General features: G+C 39.4%; 2 protein-coding genes across 2 annotated transcripts; one reads left to right on the forward strand and one right to left on the reverse strand.

The window, feature by feature from the left end:
* Positions 1-133: 133 nt before the first annotated feature.
* Positions 134-7,034, forward strand: LOC308402467 (cathepsin Z-like). Its single transcript, XM_080891347.1, has 6 exons — positions 134-412; positions 2,978-3,141; positions 3,287-3,466; positions 3,876-4,026; positions 5,908-6,070; positions 6,266-7,034. Exons 1-6 carry the CDS (start codon positions 285-287, stop codon positions 6,389-6,391), a joined length of 912 nt encoding a protein of 303 aa, XP_080747473.1. The 5' UTR covers positions 134-284; the 3' UTR covers positions 6,392-7,034.
* A 1,545-nt stretch (positions 7,035-8,579) lies between these two features.
* Positions 8,580-16,474, reverse strand: nelfcd (negative elongation factor complex member C/D). The gene is made up of 15 exons (XM_080891346.1): positions 16,271-16,474; positions 14,641-14,753; positions 14,447-14,556; positions 14,237-14,346; positions 14,041-14,148; positions 11,737-11,889; positions 11,467-11,597; positions 11,181-11,346; positions 10,956-11,090; positions 10,734-10,873; positions 9,868-9,982; positions 9,697-9,792; positions 9,452-9,592; positions 9,037-9,166; positions 8,580-8,923 (listed from the first exon to the last, which is right to left on the reverse strand). Exons 1-15 carry the CDS (start codon positions 16,325-16,327, stop codon positions 8,889-8,891), a joined length of 1,740 nt encoding a protein of 579 aa, XP_080747472.1. The 5' UTR covers positions 16,328-16,474; the 3' UTR covers positions 8,580-8,888.
* Between the last annotated feature and the right edge of the window lie 1,015 nt (positions 16,475-17,489).

Here is a 17,489-nt window from a genome sequence, read left to right on the forward strand (position 1 = left end):
GTAGTTTAGGATAGTTTTTCACTGTCATTACAACATTATTAAAACTGAGCTGCACAGACAGTGCGACACTAAGAGCATTCTCACACATGCCACAACATGACTTGTGATTTCCTTGTAAATCACGTGGGCTTTCGTAGTTGGGGTCATGTGACTAGTATCGGCACCGGTTAATCTTTACTGCATGCATCCACCCAACTCACTCTCAGGTTATTTATGCAGCGGACTAAAACTCTAGAAGTGAGTATCTTCTGGTCCCGTAACTAAAGCACTGCTCGGTGTCAGAGATGGCTCTCAAAGCCGCGGTTCTTGTGCTTTTTTCGGCCGTGCTGTCTGAGGTGTCGGCTGGAGTATTTTTTAAGCAGAAGGAGCCGTGCTATGTCCCCTCACCGAAGAGAGGCGGCTTTGGACTGCGGTAAGTTCAACAAAAGCTTATGTCGCTTTTTTACATAAAGCATAGCAAGTAGTTTAAACTATAAAGAGAAGCGGGTTTAAGTATCTAAGTAACTAACCGAGGCTCGCGACAGCCGTCTGTTAGCTAAACTGGCTATTGTAAATAACCTTAACTAAGAAGTTATTTATTCTTTAATAGATTTATATGAATAAATAATTCAATATAAAAGAATTAAATAAGCCGTACACAGATGTACTGGAAGTCAAAATCAGACCGTTTAAATCCCTTGTTTTATTTGCTTTGTTTTTGGAATGTGTAACAAAAGAAAAAAACCTGTTTTCTCGGTCGGTACAAGTCACGGGATTTGGCGGATCCGTTTTTGCGGAAGTTCCCTGCAGCTCAACCATCAGCCCCCAAAGACTCATTTAGATTCAAAAACAGCTGCTAAACAGCCAGGAGTTCAGAAATAACAACGTGTCGTTCCCAAATCTCCGTCAGAACAAATATTAAATACAAGGCGTCTTTATGTGCAATCTGCGCTTCTATGTGAAATAAAAACAATAAAATTGAGAGCTATTTAGTTTGAACTTGAACTGATTTGTGCCATATTTCTGAAACCAGTGCAAAAATAGATATTCAGTATGTTAAAGAAGGATTTGCAGTGCTTTGCAAACTCTCAAACTTCCCCTCGTGTCTTTATATTTTGCTTCCAAGGAGCCAGACTTGCCTTGTAATTTTTTTAATGTGATCTTTAAAGTAGTTCTTCAGGCTCTCTAAAGGTCTTCGCAGCTTTTCTTTGGACATTGTCTGTTTTTTCTCTCCTTTTTAGTCTAGTCATTGTATCTGACCTGACCAAGGGATTAACCAGTGTTGTGTCTACAAATAAAGAACCATTTTTCCTAGCATAAGTACAATTATTTGTTCCAATTTCTTCTGTTAAATCTATGAAACACACAGTGAGAGATATAAAATAGTATTTTTTTTTTCTTCAACAAGCTGTGCTATTGGCTGGAAAGTTGGCATATGACAGCATGTAGTGTAGGGCTGCCACGATTAGTCGACTAGTCACGATTACATCGACTATTAAAATCGTCGACGACTAATTTAATAGTCGACGCGTCGTTTGAAGCTTTGTAAGATCACAAAAGACGCAGGAATAAGTAGTAGAATTTAAGAGTGTAATAACGGACTGAAACAGAAGATGGCAGTACTAGATGTAGAAGGATGCCAGCTGCCGTTAAACCCCGAAGAAGAAGCTGTGTCCCAGAATTCATAGCACAGCCCAGCACAGCCGTGCTCAGTTTCCAACAATGGTGGCAGCTAGTTAGTTTTAATGTTACTCTTATTATTCTTTCTGGGTCACACAATCAACGTTTAACATATTTTCAGGCGAGAAGGTAGCTGTGTAAACTTCAAAAGCGCTCCGACGTTTTCAGAGACGTCTGTTATCCACTAGCTCGATAGCTAGCCGGGGGCAAGGCTCACTAGAGCCCGTGAGAGCACCGGACTCCCGGCAAATCGTTTTCAAACCCACCGCCGTCTTTCGCTACTCAGGTTAAACATGATATTTGAGTCACTTAGATAACTTTTTTTATTGTTTGGCTTTTTTTCAGTATTTTATTTGTTCTTGAGTAAATCGGTTTGGCTGAGATTAAAGTTATAGTTTTTACACAGCTGAATAAACGTCAAGCAGACAGCTGATTATCAGAAGTGTGAGATGCTGGAGAATATACTCCGGTGTCCTGTTATATTTTAGATAGCAAGGAGTTTATTAAACTCCACCGAGACAATCTGCTGATTTCAATAAAATTTAATAAACTATCATCTTGACTTTATTTTTAGTTAGGATATACCTTAAACACTTAAAGCTGTAAGCGAATGATAGTTATATAAGAGCACATGCATGCTGGTGCAATAAGCTGTAGGTTTTACGTCCAATGACTAATCGCAAAAATAATCGGTGACTAGTCGACTATCAAAATAATCGTTTGTGGCAGCCCTAATGTAGTGTAGTGTGTCCTTAAAAATTAAGGAAACTGGAAAAATAGAGGAACAATGAAAATGTTGCAGGGCTTAAAAAACTTTCTGCAGCAGATAAACAATGTCCTTAAAATAGTGAAAAAAAGACCTGAGACACAAGACCCGAAAGATAAGTTAGAACTGTGCAAACCCTGTTTTTGCTTAATATACTGTATTTCAATAAAGTACTGCACCAATTTCCCATTTTCTGAGCAAAATCTAAAGAAATGAGGGGTGGCTCAAGACTCATTTTGTATGTTACTGGTATTACATTTGTGTAATACCAGTAATATGTGTAATCTATATGGTATGGACTGACAGAGCACACGATATCTGTGTATTCTTCTCAATACTGCAGCTGTAATGTGAGGTTTTGCACATCAGACTAGTGAGAAGGACAATTCTTTTGCATCTTGTATCAAGACTTTAAAAGTTATTTTTTTAAAGAGGAACTGAAACAGAAGAGCAAGAAGATTTTCAAACAGACTTTATATGTTGTAGCGGGGACATTAAACTTAAACATCAGACTGATCCAGTAACTGTGTGCAATGACACGTATGTTCACAGGACCGCACCTCGTCCTCACGAGTATTTGAACATTTCTGATCTGCCGAAGTCGTGGGACTGGAGGAACATCAATGGCACCAACTACGTCAGCACTACTCGCAACCAGCACATTCCCCAGTACTGTGGGTCCTGCTGGGCACATGGCAGCACCAGTGCGATGGCAGGTATGACTCAGCAAAGCTTAACTATGTCACATTGTACATCACAAGTCTATGACACAGGTGTGCTTTCACTTCTTCTTTCCATAGAAGGGACATTGATGAACAGAAAGTAATGGCTGCTACTTATTTCTTATTTGCATTCAATCAGATCGAATCAACATTAAGCGGAAAGGAGCGTGGCCATCTGCCTACCTGTCTGTCCAGAATGTGATCGACTGCGGTGATGCCGGCTCGTGCCACGGAGGAGACCACACTGGGGTTTGGGAATATGCTAACAATCACGGGATCCCAGATGAGACCTGTAATAACTACCAGGCTAAAGACCAGGGTAAGACTTTCACAGTGTACACAGTGACCAGAGTGATGATCATATGCTTCAACATCATATGTTTACTCAGTGCTAATCTAAGAGGCCCTGTTTTGGCTCAGGACACTCCTGCAAGATAGATGAATGCTGTTCTGATAACCTAGGGGAATATGATTATTGACGTTAAAAGGTTTTTACACAGTGTAGGCTAAAATGCACAGGATTTACTGTATTTCACCACATGTGCAAGAGTAGACAGACTCTTTCAAATATGCAACAACTAAGATTAGTAAATATATTTAAAGGACTTCATCAGAATTTGTTAGAAGACAATACATTTGTGTTTTTAAGGTCAAAATGTTCCCCTGGCTGGCTGCTGCATGTCCCTGTGAGGCTGAGCCATGTATGTTCTGTTTCTCTCTCTCTAAAGATTGCAATAAATTCAACCAATGTGGCACCTGCACCACTTTTGGAGTGTGCAATATTGTGAGTAACTACACTCTGTGGAAGGTGGGAGATTACGGATCCGTCAGTGGGAGAGAGAAGATGATGGCAGAGATTTACGCGCATGGGCCGATCAGGTTTGCAGCTTTTTCATACGTTTATAAAATAGTCCATTCTGGTTGCTTTGTTTTACTTGATAATTCAATCTTAATAATAAAGCAGATATCCCAAACCAACATAGGACACTAGTTAGAATCCTGATTTCCACCCTAAACCTTTTCCTGTCATTCCATACTTTCCTTTCTAATAATTGCTAAAAAGGCAAAAAGAAATCTCTAAAAAATAATTTTGTTCTAGCAAAGTGAATTTTAAAATATTTATAACAATGTAGATTTGAAAAAAGCTATGCAGTACTACAAATTTTGGTATCTGTCCAATACCAAGTAACTAGAAGTGCAGTATTGCCACTACTGTTACCGATTCTTTCAAACTATAAAGGCAGCTTATGTAGGGGAGAGCAGTGTGTCATGATTTATGGGAAAAATTGTCATCGATATACAAATTCTGTAAACATGAAATCGCTGATTTAATAATTAATTTGTTCTTTGGGCCAACTTTCATTTGTTTAAATGTGGTACAGGCTATAAATAAATAGACGTGACAGTCGAGACAAAGTACATGTTTGAGGTATCATTTTTTCAATTCCCAAAAATATATATATTTAAAACAATGACGCGGGCTACATATTGAATGGATCACAACACACAAGTATTGATCTGATAGCAACACTAGCACCGGTATCTATAAAAATTAATATTTGGATCGATCCACCCGCAGATTTTTAAAAGAATCAAAAGTATGACTCATGTGACATTTCTCCCTTTCAAGGTTTGGTTCCATTATCCACTCAGTTTTCACTCAACAAAATGTACTCACATTTTGTTAAAAATACAGTATATGAATGTGATGACAATAAGCACATGATGCACGAGAGTTTGTAGTGTGATCGGGTACTAAATATGGTGCAGCTAGAATACTCCTACTTCCTCTTGTCTCGTTTCTGTTAGTTGAAATCTGAGGTGTGAAGCTGTTGGAGCTACATAAAGATTATACTGAAACCGTTTGTCTCTGGGTTGAGCTTCAGTAGGACAGAAGTGTAGTTTTATATACCGCCTTCAATTGCAGTGAAAGTGAATTGTCATTTGTGGCATTATAGGCACATGTCAAACTTAAACCTCAGAGGGCAAATCCTCATTATTTGCAGATTATAAAGTGATTGCAATGACAGATGAGAGTATTTGTAGTTCTTAGGTTTTAATAAGCATCCAATTTTATTGACATTTCCCAGTCATTGAGTTGTCATGTTGAGATTTTTGGAAATGTGTAAAAACCCAATGAAAGGCATAGTGTTTCGCTTTTACACAAGGATTTTTGTGAGCAAAGTATATATTTGTGCTTCACTTACTGAATTGTGTGATGGCAGCTAGTTGAGTTTTTGTTGAAGGTTTGATTGTAAGAGTGGGCCTTGTATTATTTATTACTAGCAAATGTACCAATATATACGATTGTGGGAATCGCATAAAATAGTTGAATGCGAAATATAGATATAGTTTCATCAAGGTCGGTCTGCTCGTCTAGGGGGTGATGGGGAACGTACTGTACATACATAAGCTACAATCATTATAGTGTGATGTCAGTAAAGTGTATTTGCCTGTCCCTGGCAGTTTGACAACCCTGACCCATTTTGACTCTGTTTAGAAGGTGGTGGGTTGAGCAGCTTTTGTAGTTTCTTTGAATCATGTTTCTGTCTTGGAAATAAATGTTTATTAAATTCTATCTGCAGTCAAGAAGATCTGTGGTTTAAAGTAGCTTCTCTAGGCTTCATCATTTCAGCATCCAATCATCTGCTGCTGAAATGTTGTCAGTGCAGCAGAGCATTAAACTCATCAGTGACTGCTGCAACTTTTAAGCAGAAAGAGGAAGTAACCTGTGGTATTTAATGATTTTTAATTTCTTAGCTGCGGGATTATGGCCACAGATAAGCTGGATGCGTACACTGGAGGTCTCTACTCTGAGTACCAGGAGGAGGCCTTCATCAACCACATCGTGTCAGTGGCAGGATGGGGAGTGGAAGACAATGTCGAATACTGGATCGTACGCAACTCCTGGGGAGAGCCATGGGTGAGTCGATGCCAGATAGCTAATGAAATGTCCTCTTGTTGCTGTTTAATTTGCAGCCGGTTTTATCAAATCAAATGCATTTTCGCGGTCACAAATACAAGAATATTATTTCATTTGAGAAAGAAATCCTGTATCTGATTTCTTAAAAGAATGACTTTCTTATTTAAGTCTTGGCTTCTTTATTTTTGCCTTCAGGGTGAAAAGGGCTGGCTCAGGATCGTGACCAGTGCCTACAAGGGAGGAAGTGGCAGTAAGTACAACCTGGCAGTAGAGGAGGACTGCATGTACGGAGACCCAATCGTACCCAAGGACTACCTCTAGAGGAGCCCAGTGTCAGATTGTGGGCAGACACTCCGATGCCTTCCAAAGAAAAGCTTTTTGTGTTTTAATGTTAAGAAGGGAATAAGTTCAGGTTTTTCTTTTTTTAAACCTAAATCATTATCAGGGTCTTCCAGCTGAATATCAAACTGTTTATGCCGATTCAAACTGTCTGATTACCACAGAGAGGTGTGCAGGCTGTTTTACAGATTTAAACTTTTAAAGGGTTTTATCAGAAAGAAGAATGATGCAAGTTTTTGTTCTGCAGAAAAATTCAGGCCATGCAACAGTCATCACAGTAAATAAAGAGGGTTTTTGTAACCTACAGTATTGAGACAGCATAGGAAAGCTTTTAGTTTTAATTTGTAAATTCACAGTGATTCAGCCAAAGAACACAACTATCACACTTTCTGCTGCACTGCTCTGACGCCAAATGTTTGCAGTGTGTGGCGTTACTGCTACTGAAAATGTTGCACTACACAGGGATGAATGCAAAAACTGAAATAAACATACTTTGTGTGCCTTTGTGTGCAGTTTGAGTCAAATATAGATTCTTGTAATTTGTTTTATGATCAACACTTTGAACCCAAAATATTTCATTGTGACAATTTGTTTTCAAACTGTACCAATAAACACTTCATCTGTCCTTTGAGTTAGAATGTTTTATAGAAACCTCTCAGGCTTTTCTATTTTACCATCCACTGTCTTTACTTTAATACACACGTCATTAATTGATGTCAGTCAGGTGAAGATGATTTCCTCCAATACACAGTGATGATCTTTGGAAGATGCAGTTTGCCCAGTACATTTCAGAGGCTTCTGAAGTTTACTGAAAGAAGCTTTTTTCAAAATAAGCAGTCTTCATACCAGCAGATACACAAAAGGAGAAAAGGCACAGAAAGGTAAAAACAAGTTTTCTATTAGTTAATTAAAATCAGTTCCATTTTATTTGTATAGTATCGAATCACTGTCGCCTCACGGCCCTTTATACCATCACCTGATTGAGTTCTCTCGTTTACAGAGAAAGCCAAACAATCGGGTGATTCCTTATGAGGAAGCACGTGGCGACAGTGGGAAGGAAAAACTATCAGGTGGCTCGGCCTGGGTAAAGCTAGAGAGAGTGTAGGACCTGAGAGCAGAAATTAAAGTGAGTTGAAAATTCAGACTGAAAAGCAGATCTTGCATTTTCTATTAATGGGACAGACCTGCAAAGAATGAACTACATACCAACTGTAAATCAAGAGCCTGTGCAGGTGAAATGCACAGCCCGGTGATGGCCTTTATCAGAAAGTTGCAGTTTCCTTCAAGCCATCTGAAGAGCAACATTCTTACACGCCAGCAGGGAAGATGTTGCTTCTCTTTGAACCCATGTTCATTTGTGAACACACATTTTTAGTGATAAAGATTAATAGATACAGATCCTCTCTCAGTGGTGATTGCCTGTCTGCTGGTGTAGTCAGGTGTTTCAATACACCTGACTACACAGGTGCTGCTTCTCCTAAAGGAACACTTCCTCTACCATTTGTCATTGTTAGCCAATGGTAAGTATTTAGATAACTACATAAGTGACAATTTTACAATTCTTAAGACAGTAAGGAGTGCAGAAAGGCTGTCAGCATACACAAAAGAATAAAAGAAAGCTAGAACTAAACAATATGTTTTAAAGAGGTCTAATTTGCATCGTTAAACAGTCATTGGTTCACTAGGACTTAGCAGGGGACCACTGATGCTAATGACCCCTAGCTTTAAAAAGAGGGAGAGGTCACAATACACCGAATGGGAAAAATAAAACAATGTATTTAAATGTCTTACACAACCAGCTTCAAAGGCTTTGGTGATGTATTTTTGAGATTGTGAGTTCACTACCTCCAGTACTGTTTGCCTTGCAATTAGTATTTTAAATTTCTTAAATCTGCATCTGAGAAATATCTCGTATCATTAAAAGACTAAAGAAGACTATGAAAATTATAAGAACTAACCTGAAATCGTCAAAGTCAGCCTGGAAACAAACCGAAAACAAAAACTTCAAATAAAAGTGGCGTGTAATTACCTCCTTCAATTAAATATGCGGCTTTTGAGGTTTACAGATCTCCATATTAAAACAAACTCTCATGCAAATAAAATGCATGAGAGGGAGCTGATTATATTTACGCAGTCTGAGACTGTATGAAAAACAAAAACAGAAACAAGCAACATTTTAAAGTTTATTTTAAAAGAGCTCAGACCAACATAAAATATAGAAAATCAAATATACAGGTAAAAAAAGCAACGTTCAGCTGCATCGTCAGATAAATCTGGGTCATTACTTTCACACCACTCAGCCAGCTCAGCGACAGTCACATCTGCTTTCATGTTTCCTTAACAGAAACTAATTTCCACTTCACTTTGCCAAAATGAAAAATCCACCTCCAAGCTATGTGCTTCAGCCACAAGCACCTGCTTATCAGATAACAGATCTTCCACCTCCTTTACGTCTCCCTTTTTGGGTGTCAATTCCACATCAGTTGATCATGATGAAGTTTGACTTGCAGTGGGCTGAAAAACAATCACCCACGTTAGTGCTTCAGACGGATGAGAGCCCAAAGACTTCCTTTTATTTATTAAAGGAATAATAGACTTTCTATAAACGTTCCTTTCTCGCCACTTACCGATAAACTCAGCAACAGCGTCGTGTTCTCCATCTGTGCGGATCGTTCCTGCGATGCTGTCGTTCTCAAGGATCGGCAAGAAGAGTTGAACAAAGTCCGACGTATAGGGAGGAGCGATCACATCCAGCACCTTTAAGAGAAATATCTCACACTGAGCTCTGTTCACAAAGGTCTGATGTACTGAAACAGTGTCTTATTTCCACATTTACCAATTATAGAGCATCAACTTCAGGTGTTTTATGAAGATTCTAGATCAAATATACCAACTACTCGGGTAAAGACGTCACTATCCAATAATAGGAATGGAAACAGTGAACATTAATCTGTGCAAAGCTGAAATTGAACAAACAACAGGAGAACAGACCTGACAGGAAAGAGTGCACACATAAACCAGATTTCCATAAGCAGCTGTTACCTCAGTGACAAAATATCTAATGAGGGAGATATCTGTGTTGAGTTTCTCCAGACATTTGCGGATGTAGCTGACGACGGGCAGCACGTAGCCACGACTCAGCAGGTGAACCATTCGGTCCAGCAGAGTCTTCTTCAACTCCAACTGGAGGGGGAAATAAAACAAACATGCTGTCAGCTCAGAGCTACAACACACAGGCGTCTGTTAACAAGCTGGAATTAAAAGCATGCGAGGCACACAACGCCCACCTGCTCCATGACGTCCAGCTGAGAGTGCTCGGTCTCAAAGAGCTTGATGAGCAGCTGGAGGACCTGCGGGTGCAGCAGCTGGTGACACGTACAGATCTGTGCAGAGAAAATTTTAATGTTTGAACTTCAAGCTCCGCAAATTTAGTCTTTCATCTTGCAGCAGTGTCGCACCTCATCCAGTAAAGCTAAATGAACGGGGGTGTGGTCTGTTTGCAGCTGGAAGTACCGCGGCTCGGACACCGTCCAGTCCACCCACTTCAGAACTCCCATAGCAACCACTGGAAACCTGAACACACAGACAGTCAGTCAGTGTGGAAGTCTGGCTCTCAAACTCCGGTTTTACTTTAAGTACCAATATTTGAACCCTTCTGTACCGTATATATACACAATAGATTCTAATGGTATAAAACTAAATAATCATACATGTAAATAGATTTTTCATTTGCACATTTCTTCTGGTAAATCTTGGAAGCCCATCAGCTCGAGCTCGGCTGTATTCAGGCTTTGAATGATTAACTGAAGATCAACATATTAAAAATGCTGTTGCTTCAAGTTTCCCCTTTGTTTCTTCTTTAACACAATATACTTCCTACTCTTACTACAGACCTTACTCTACAACAATGAAAACATTATGACACACAAATCCGACTGTACGGGTTCTGCTTCAAAATATTGAACTGTTTTCAGTGCCTATGAAAATATCAAAATTAACTGCACAGTCTGGTAACATCACTAGATTTGTTGCTTCAGAAAGAAAAACAGAGGTGAAAGTAACTACGATGGTGCAGTGAGCACTGAAAGAGCTGTATTCTAATAAATAACCTTGTTCATTTTCACTGATTAAAAGTGCATCTTTTCCTGGTAAACGGTGCTTAACAACCATTGCAACATGTCTCAATAACCCTTACACTCCTTTACAAAGATTCACTGCATGATGGGGTTAAGATTAGTGTGTTAGATGATAGAAGAGTCGCATTAGATACGATGAAACCAACTAACCAATATTTCATATTTGAAAGCTCTTGTCAAACACTCACCTGATGCACTGGTACAAAGTGCCGAGCTCAGCAATCAGCTCTGTGGCTCCTTTGTTCTCATTGCAGCACAGGTTGTGCACGGTCTCAATAGCCTTAGAGGTTGACTTCAGCTCATCTTTATTAATGTTCACTCGCTTGTTCTGGAATTGGGATAAAATAAGCATATTTTCATTATTATATGATTTAAATTAACAATGCACACAGCATCATTGTTTTTTGTACCTTTTTCCAGGTCTCCACCACACTGGCAGCATAGGCTAAAATGTGGATGTATTTGTGTTTATGGTCTTGGTTGATCTTCGATCCAGGCTTGAAAAGCGACTGCATAAACAGGTCGAGAAAGGCTGGCACTCTGATCTAAAGACAAGACAGACAAGTGCTTAAATTCAGAGTGCTTTAGTTAGTAAACACTGGACATAAACAGCAGGAAGAATGTTCTGAACTCACCAGTTCGACAGGAGGAGGGTCCATGCTGCTAAACATCTTGAACAGAACTGTTATATCAGCAGGATTCAGGGCTCCTTTGGACAACATGGCGCCGAGAGCCTGGCAGGCTCGAGGGTAGGCTGCCGCTGTACCAAGCGCAAGGGTTATCTGACTGGCATCGTGACCTCTGCAATATAAACCACCTTTATTGCATCGTTTTTATTACTCAAGCTCATCCACAAAACTCTAATCTCACAGTTAATCACATTCGCTTGATCACTTTGACCACATCCGTTGACAACGTTACCTCTCATGTGCAGACTTTTGCACCTCCTGGCCGATCCTGCGGACAGCTGAACCTCCCTGTTCCTCCTGAGCAAGGATGGACATCATTGCCTGGGCAAAGAGGTAGGTGTGCTCGCCGTGACACACCATTTTCTGTTGGAAAGAGTCGGGCGCAGCTCATCAGAGACCATTACTTACAGCACTTTTAAAAAAGTGGCACATAGAGACAAAAAGATACATATTTTACAGATCTTTGATGGTTGACAGAACAGACACGCAAAGTAATCCTCACAGCAAATTCGGGCAGGTTCTTCTCCAGGTTTTCTTCTCCTCCGTCTAGCAGCGTGGCCAAAGATGTTCTCAACACCCGAGAGAAAACTTCCAGCTGTTGGCAGGCTGTGGACACGCTGGTGATCTCGCCCTGGTAACCTGCATCTGAAATGAGCTAAACAAACACAAACACAATACTGAAAAGAAGCAGTGACAGTCCAAGTCATCAAGCTGCAAAAATGTATCAAAAAAATAAGAAAAATGATTCTATTAAGGTGAATTTTCATAATCGTGTGAATTACAATTACAACAATACACTTACTGACCATGTTTTTATGTGCACCTGTTTAGCTGCACATTAACAAAAATAACTAATGAGTCAAACCCATGCAGAGCCAGACTGATTTACTGGCAGGCCTACATTACCTTTTCTGCTGATCTATTGGTATTGGCATTAACTGTTGCATAGTTTGTCCACCGGAGGGCCCTCTGCAACTTCCCTGCTGCCAATACTTACATGGGATCTCACTAAAACAAAATCTAACTGATCTAAGAAGAGTTGGACAGAGCATATACAAATAAATAAAAAAAACTACACATAAAAAATAAAACACAGATAAATCTGTCTGTGTTTCATGTGTCTGAAAAAAATTAGATGCAAATGTCTCTGAATATCTGATTCTTAAATCGGTCATACAAATCATATCAGTCACATGGCAGATCAGTGTGTGTAGACATGATCAAGGCAACCTGCTGAAGATTAAACGAGCATCAGAATGAGAAAGAAAGTTGATATAAGTGACTTTGAACGTTGCACAGGATCAATGTGGACCAAAATCTGAGGAATTTTCCCAGCATGAAGAATTAACCCTCTGATGCATGAATTATGAAAGCCTTGGTCAAGATTTTTTTCTTAAGTGCTTTTATTCTTCTCAGGACATGAAAAAAAATGTTCAACTCTTTTTTTCCCAAAAATATGTTTTTTTATAAAGTTATAAACTTGTCCACTCCAGTGGACTACATGCGCCTGAGCACTTAGCATGAAATACTGTGAATTTACTATAAAAATTAATTACCTTGTGTTCTATTGTAAATATACAAACACTTGTTTGCTTGTATCCTTTGAAAAACATCTCAGCAATTTTTTTGGAACTTTCAACTCATAAGGCCCCAATGTTTAGACGTAAATAACAAAACCAATCAACAGTCCTAGCTGTGAATCCTACACCTGAATATGGCAAACTATCTCCAACAAGAGAAACATTTTTGAGTCTACACAGTTCTATAACGATGCAGGACAGTATTACCAAGCCCTTAGTAGCATGCTGGAAGAAAACACAAACTGACATCTTAGTCTCTGCATCTCCAAACACTTCTGTGTTCATCACACCTAGGCTGTCCGTAGTTCCTATGTCTCTGTTCTGCTCTGGCAGCCACTCTCATCATCACTGGACTTATCACTGAACTCATCATCACTGCACTCATCAATGAAATCATCATCACTGGAGCTGGATGGAATTTCCTGGACTATTCTGTACGCTGCCTTATTCTTTGCTGCATTTGAAGTCTACAAAATATGATAAAATAATTATTATAGTAACTCAAACTACAGCTGATCTGCACAGAAATATATATTTTAAATGAGTAGCTTATAAATGTAACAATTATATGCTTACTTATAACCAAAACAGTCCCAAAAAACAGTGAGACAATTTATGACTTATGTTAAAAAAATATAGTGGGTAATGCATGATGTCCACTACAGTGGACACATGGTTAATCGTAGTTTTCTACATATTAGACATAACAATTTCTTATTCCAAACAGATAATATCCTTCCCTAGATGTTACTGCATATCATCATATTTTTTTTACCTGTTGGGCTCTTTTAGCATAGAAGGATTGACAGGATATGCCAGCAGTGGTCGGCAGGGGTGACAGTTTGTCTGCCATCTTTGATTCAGAGGAAATTTACTTGCAGTTGCACTAACTGAACACTGAATTGACCTCAATGGAGCATGGCAGCAGAGAGCACTCTAGAGGCTAATATGCAGTTCCACCATAGAAACCAATGCATTAAAGAGATATGTACGTTTTAGTAGCTGTCCACTCCAGTGACCACTATGCATCAGAGGGTTAAGGCAGTTCTGCTCCAAGCAAAGTGTCCCTAATAATGTGTCCAATGAGTGTAAACCACAATGACAGAACATCAGAAACAAATTTAAAGTTAAAATCTTTAACTTGACTCTTTCTATTGGTTAGTTTGTGTTCATGTCCTAATCTTCAGCACCTGCTGCTCTTACTGTTTCCACAGCTACTACTATACCTTTACAGTGAAGTTGAGCATCAGGCAATCTGGGTGAGCCTCCGCCAGCTTATAGAAGAGATCTCTCCACGTTGTGTGCGCTATCATCTGCTCAAGCCAAGCAGGAGTCTAAAAGGGCAGGAGACTGGTTTCTCAAGGTTTCTCACCACTTTCATTTGTCATATATGTAATTACCCCGGGTGTTTAGAGATCTCACCTCTCCCTCAACAGTGAAGATGGAATCAGCTTTCTGGGGGTCAAAGTGTTTTATCAGAAGACTCTTGAGGTGATTTTCTACTCGTTCTTGGACCTGTGCAGGCTCCACACCTGAATAATTACATTACACATTAATGAAAAGCCATCAGTAAGACAAACTAAAAATAGCTTTCTGACACAACAACAGTAAGACGAGTAGTCTGACAGGTACCCATCTGGATGAGCCACTCAGCCAGCAGATTAACAGTCTGAGCCACGGCAGAGTAATTTTCAGAGAGAAGCTGGATGACATGTTCTGGAGAGCCACCTGCTTGAAAATACCTGCAGAAACAACATGGTTGTTAATCAATAAATGTCTTTTTAACAAAACTTATATTACATTTACATGAGAGTGCAGACACTTACGTTTTGAGGGTGCTGAAGATAGCAGGCTCCATGATGTAATCCCTGCTGGAGAATTTCTCCAGGCAAGCTTCCTGGATTTTCCCATCATTTTCTCCTTCACCGTAACCATCCTCCTGAAATACACAGTGATGCAGATGCTTCTAAAGTGATTCATCTATCTTGGGAATAATAAGTAATACTCTGGTTCTCATTTGCATATAGTGACATATTATGGTGTAGCTACAAGGTAGAGGAGAATCGACAGGTGCTATACAAGATGTTATTATTAGACTCTGAGCAGGTTTCCTAATAATCATCCAAGTTAAAAGACACGGATATGTAGACATCAGGTTTGTGCTTCAGTTCAGTAACTAAGCAGAAGTTTCGCTTAAAACACACAGCTCTAACAATTTGAGCTTATTTTCTTGTCTCTTCTAGTTGAATACAGGTCTATGTGACTATCACCTTATCCTGATTTACTACTGTTTGAAAAACATGCACACTAAAAACGGAACAAGGTGCCATATTGAAGGCAAACTTAACTTCTACAGTCATAGTTTATATATGAGGACATAATAAAAACCATCCGTTCCTAGAAGTGACAATCACCAGACACTGCACGATGCGTTATCACAATACTTCACTCACGATGTTGATTACACACACAGCTTCTTCTTCTTCAGGGTTTAACGGCAGCTGGCATCCTTGTACATGCAGTGCTACCATCTTCTATTTCAGTCCGTTATTACACTCTTAAATTCTACTACTTTTTCTTGCGTCTTTTGGGATCTTACAAAGCTTCAAACAAGCATCGACTATTAAATCAGCCGTCGACGATCTTGATAGTTGACGTAATCGTGACTAGTCGACCAATCGTGGCAGCCCTAACTGGCAGTTTGCTGCTCTGGAGCATTCAGGTGTCTCTGTTCCCCAGAGAACCCATCCCATCAAATTCACCTCAAAGTCAGAGCATGCCATGCTCAGAAAAACTGCAAAAACCCAAGAACTACATCTCAGACTCTACAGACTTCAGTTATCATGTTAAAGGTTAAAGTTCGTGGTGGAGGGCTGATGATTTGGACTCGTTTTGCAGCCACAGGACCTGAGCGTCTTGTAAACATTGAGTCAACTATGAGCTCCTCGGTATATCAAAGTGTTCTAGAGTCAAATGGTCCAACAGCTAAAGCTTGGCCCAAAGTGGGTCAATTTTTATCATGTCCTGATTTACAAAACCTTAGAATTGACACAGGTGCGATTTCTCCTTTGTAACCACGACTGTGTGAACACTATCAAAACAGTCGATTCTGTTTTCTGTTGTTCCAAATCAGAGATAAAATATGTTTTATCAATTTATTTTATCAGATATTTTAGTCAGAAATAAAACAAACTTGAACCTATAGCGAGTTGATCACCAGTTTGTAACATGAACATGAAGCAGCTGTGTCGTTAGTTAGCCTGCAGCTGGCTAACAAAGCCAGAGTTTAGACTATACAATGCATCTTTAGAGTACCGGAAGCACTTGTCTCAGCACATCAGCTCTTGTATTAAAGATAACGAGGGTCTGACAATTAATCATCAGCTGCTGTGACTCCAGCGATGCTAATGCTGGCTAGCTAACCGAGAGCCAAACAGCAACAAGTCGCGATCTCACCATGCTACCCTCCGTGCCTTCCCAGTCTCCGGAACCGCTGTAATATTCCTCGTCCATGGTCACGGGGAAAGCAGGGACGTTGGTAACCGCTGCAATAACACACCTGTTGTATTTAAATCATGCACTGACTCGTTTAACTGCAGAAACCGGGCTGACAGTCAGCTTAGCCAGCAAGCTAACAACAACACAGGAGGAAAATGGCGAGGCTGTAGGCCACGCCCTATTCGTGGGATTTCTCCCTGAGTTTAGACTTTCAGGCTCAAACCGATTGGAGTTTCCTTTGTTTAGTACTTAAAATGGTAAACTTTTGCAAGGAAAACTGGAAAAGGGTGCAGTGATTTATTTAAACTTTAAAAACATAAATGGAAATAACAACATATAAGGGAAAAACTGAGTTTTTGCAATGCTAATGAACTCGAAAGCCACTATTTGGTACAATCACTGGAATCTCAGATGTCTTAGGCAAGCTTTCTCATAATTTTTTAAGTAGTCTTTAGGAATAGTTCTGCAGCCTTCTTGAAGTGCATGGTTCAGGGTTAAGTGGTTTAACAAACAAAAAAAAACCCATTCCTTTGAAAATGGTCAGGTAAAAAGAAGACATTCAGAAAGCTTTGTGAAGTATTGCTCAAGAGCACTTAAAAGAAATAAAACAATAGAAACTCTGGCTTCTTGTAAACAAAATATAAAGAAATGAGGAGTGATTAAAATATTTGCATAGTACTGCATGTGACCAATTTATCTTCAGGTAGACCTTTGTAAAAACCAGAGGAATGTTTACTATTTACTTCTTACTAATATAAACTAAGTAGTTCATATAATTAGCACAACTGTTTAAGGCATTTCTGAAGGCACTAAAAGTCCACATATTACATTGTGCACATTATAACCGACAGCAGGACTGTCGAGTAAAATAGCATTAGACCAACAAAAATGATCTCTTAGATTAGTGAAAATATGTTACAGAAGGTGCAGATGGTAAAGCTTTACAGGATGTGAAAATAGTTTCTTTAGATTTGCATGCATGCATTACAGAGGCCTAAACTATTTTAAGTGTGCACTAAGTGAGTCTGTCAAAACTGAGAGTATCCACGTCCTGCCTTGTCTACTTTAGAGAAGAACACAGACTGTCTGGGCTGAGTTACCAGAATTTCTTCTGTAATTTTACACATTTCTTAAAATTTAAGCCCAAAGTGTAGCACTGAAAGATTTCTTTCATTTC

This window comes from Rhamphochromis sp. 'chilingali' (genome assembly GCF_963969265.1).
Source record: "Rhamphochromis sp. 'chilingali' genome assembly, chromosome: 9".
Classification (NCBI taxonomy): Eukaryota; Metazoa; Chordata; class Actinopteri; order Cichliformes; family Cichlidae; genus Rhamphochromis; species Rhamphochromis sp. 'chilingali'.

Excerpts from the sequence above, each read along its gene's own strand:
- LOC308402467 (XM_080891347.1), top strand. The coding sequence starts at position 285 with ATGGCTCTCAAAGCCGCGGTTCTTGTGCTTTTTTCGGCCGTGCTGTCT. Across the intron at positions 3,142-3,286 it reads CAGCACCAGTGCGATGGCAG|ATCGAATCAACATTAAGCGG; the intron begins GTATGACTCAGC and ends GCATTCAATCAG. Across the intron at positions 6,071-6,265 it reads ACTCCTGGGGAGAGCCATGG|GGTGAAAAGGGCTGGCTCAG; the intron begins GTGAGTCGATGC and ends TTTTGCCTTCAG.
- nelfcd (XM_080891346.1), bottom strand. The coding sequence starts at position 16,327 with ATGGACGAGGAATATTACAGCGGTTCCGGAGACTGGGAAGGCACGGAG. Across the intron at positions 14,754-16,270 it reads AAGGCACGGAGGGTAGCATG|GAGGATGGTTACGGTGAAGG; the intron begins GTGAGATCGCGA and ends TGTGTATTTCAG. Across the intron at positions 14,557-14,640 it reads ATCTTCAGCACCCTCAAAAC|GTATTTTCAAGCAGGTGGCT; the intron begins GTAAGTGTCTGC and ends TTGTTTCTGCAG.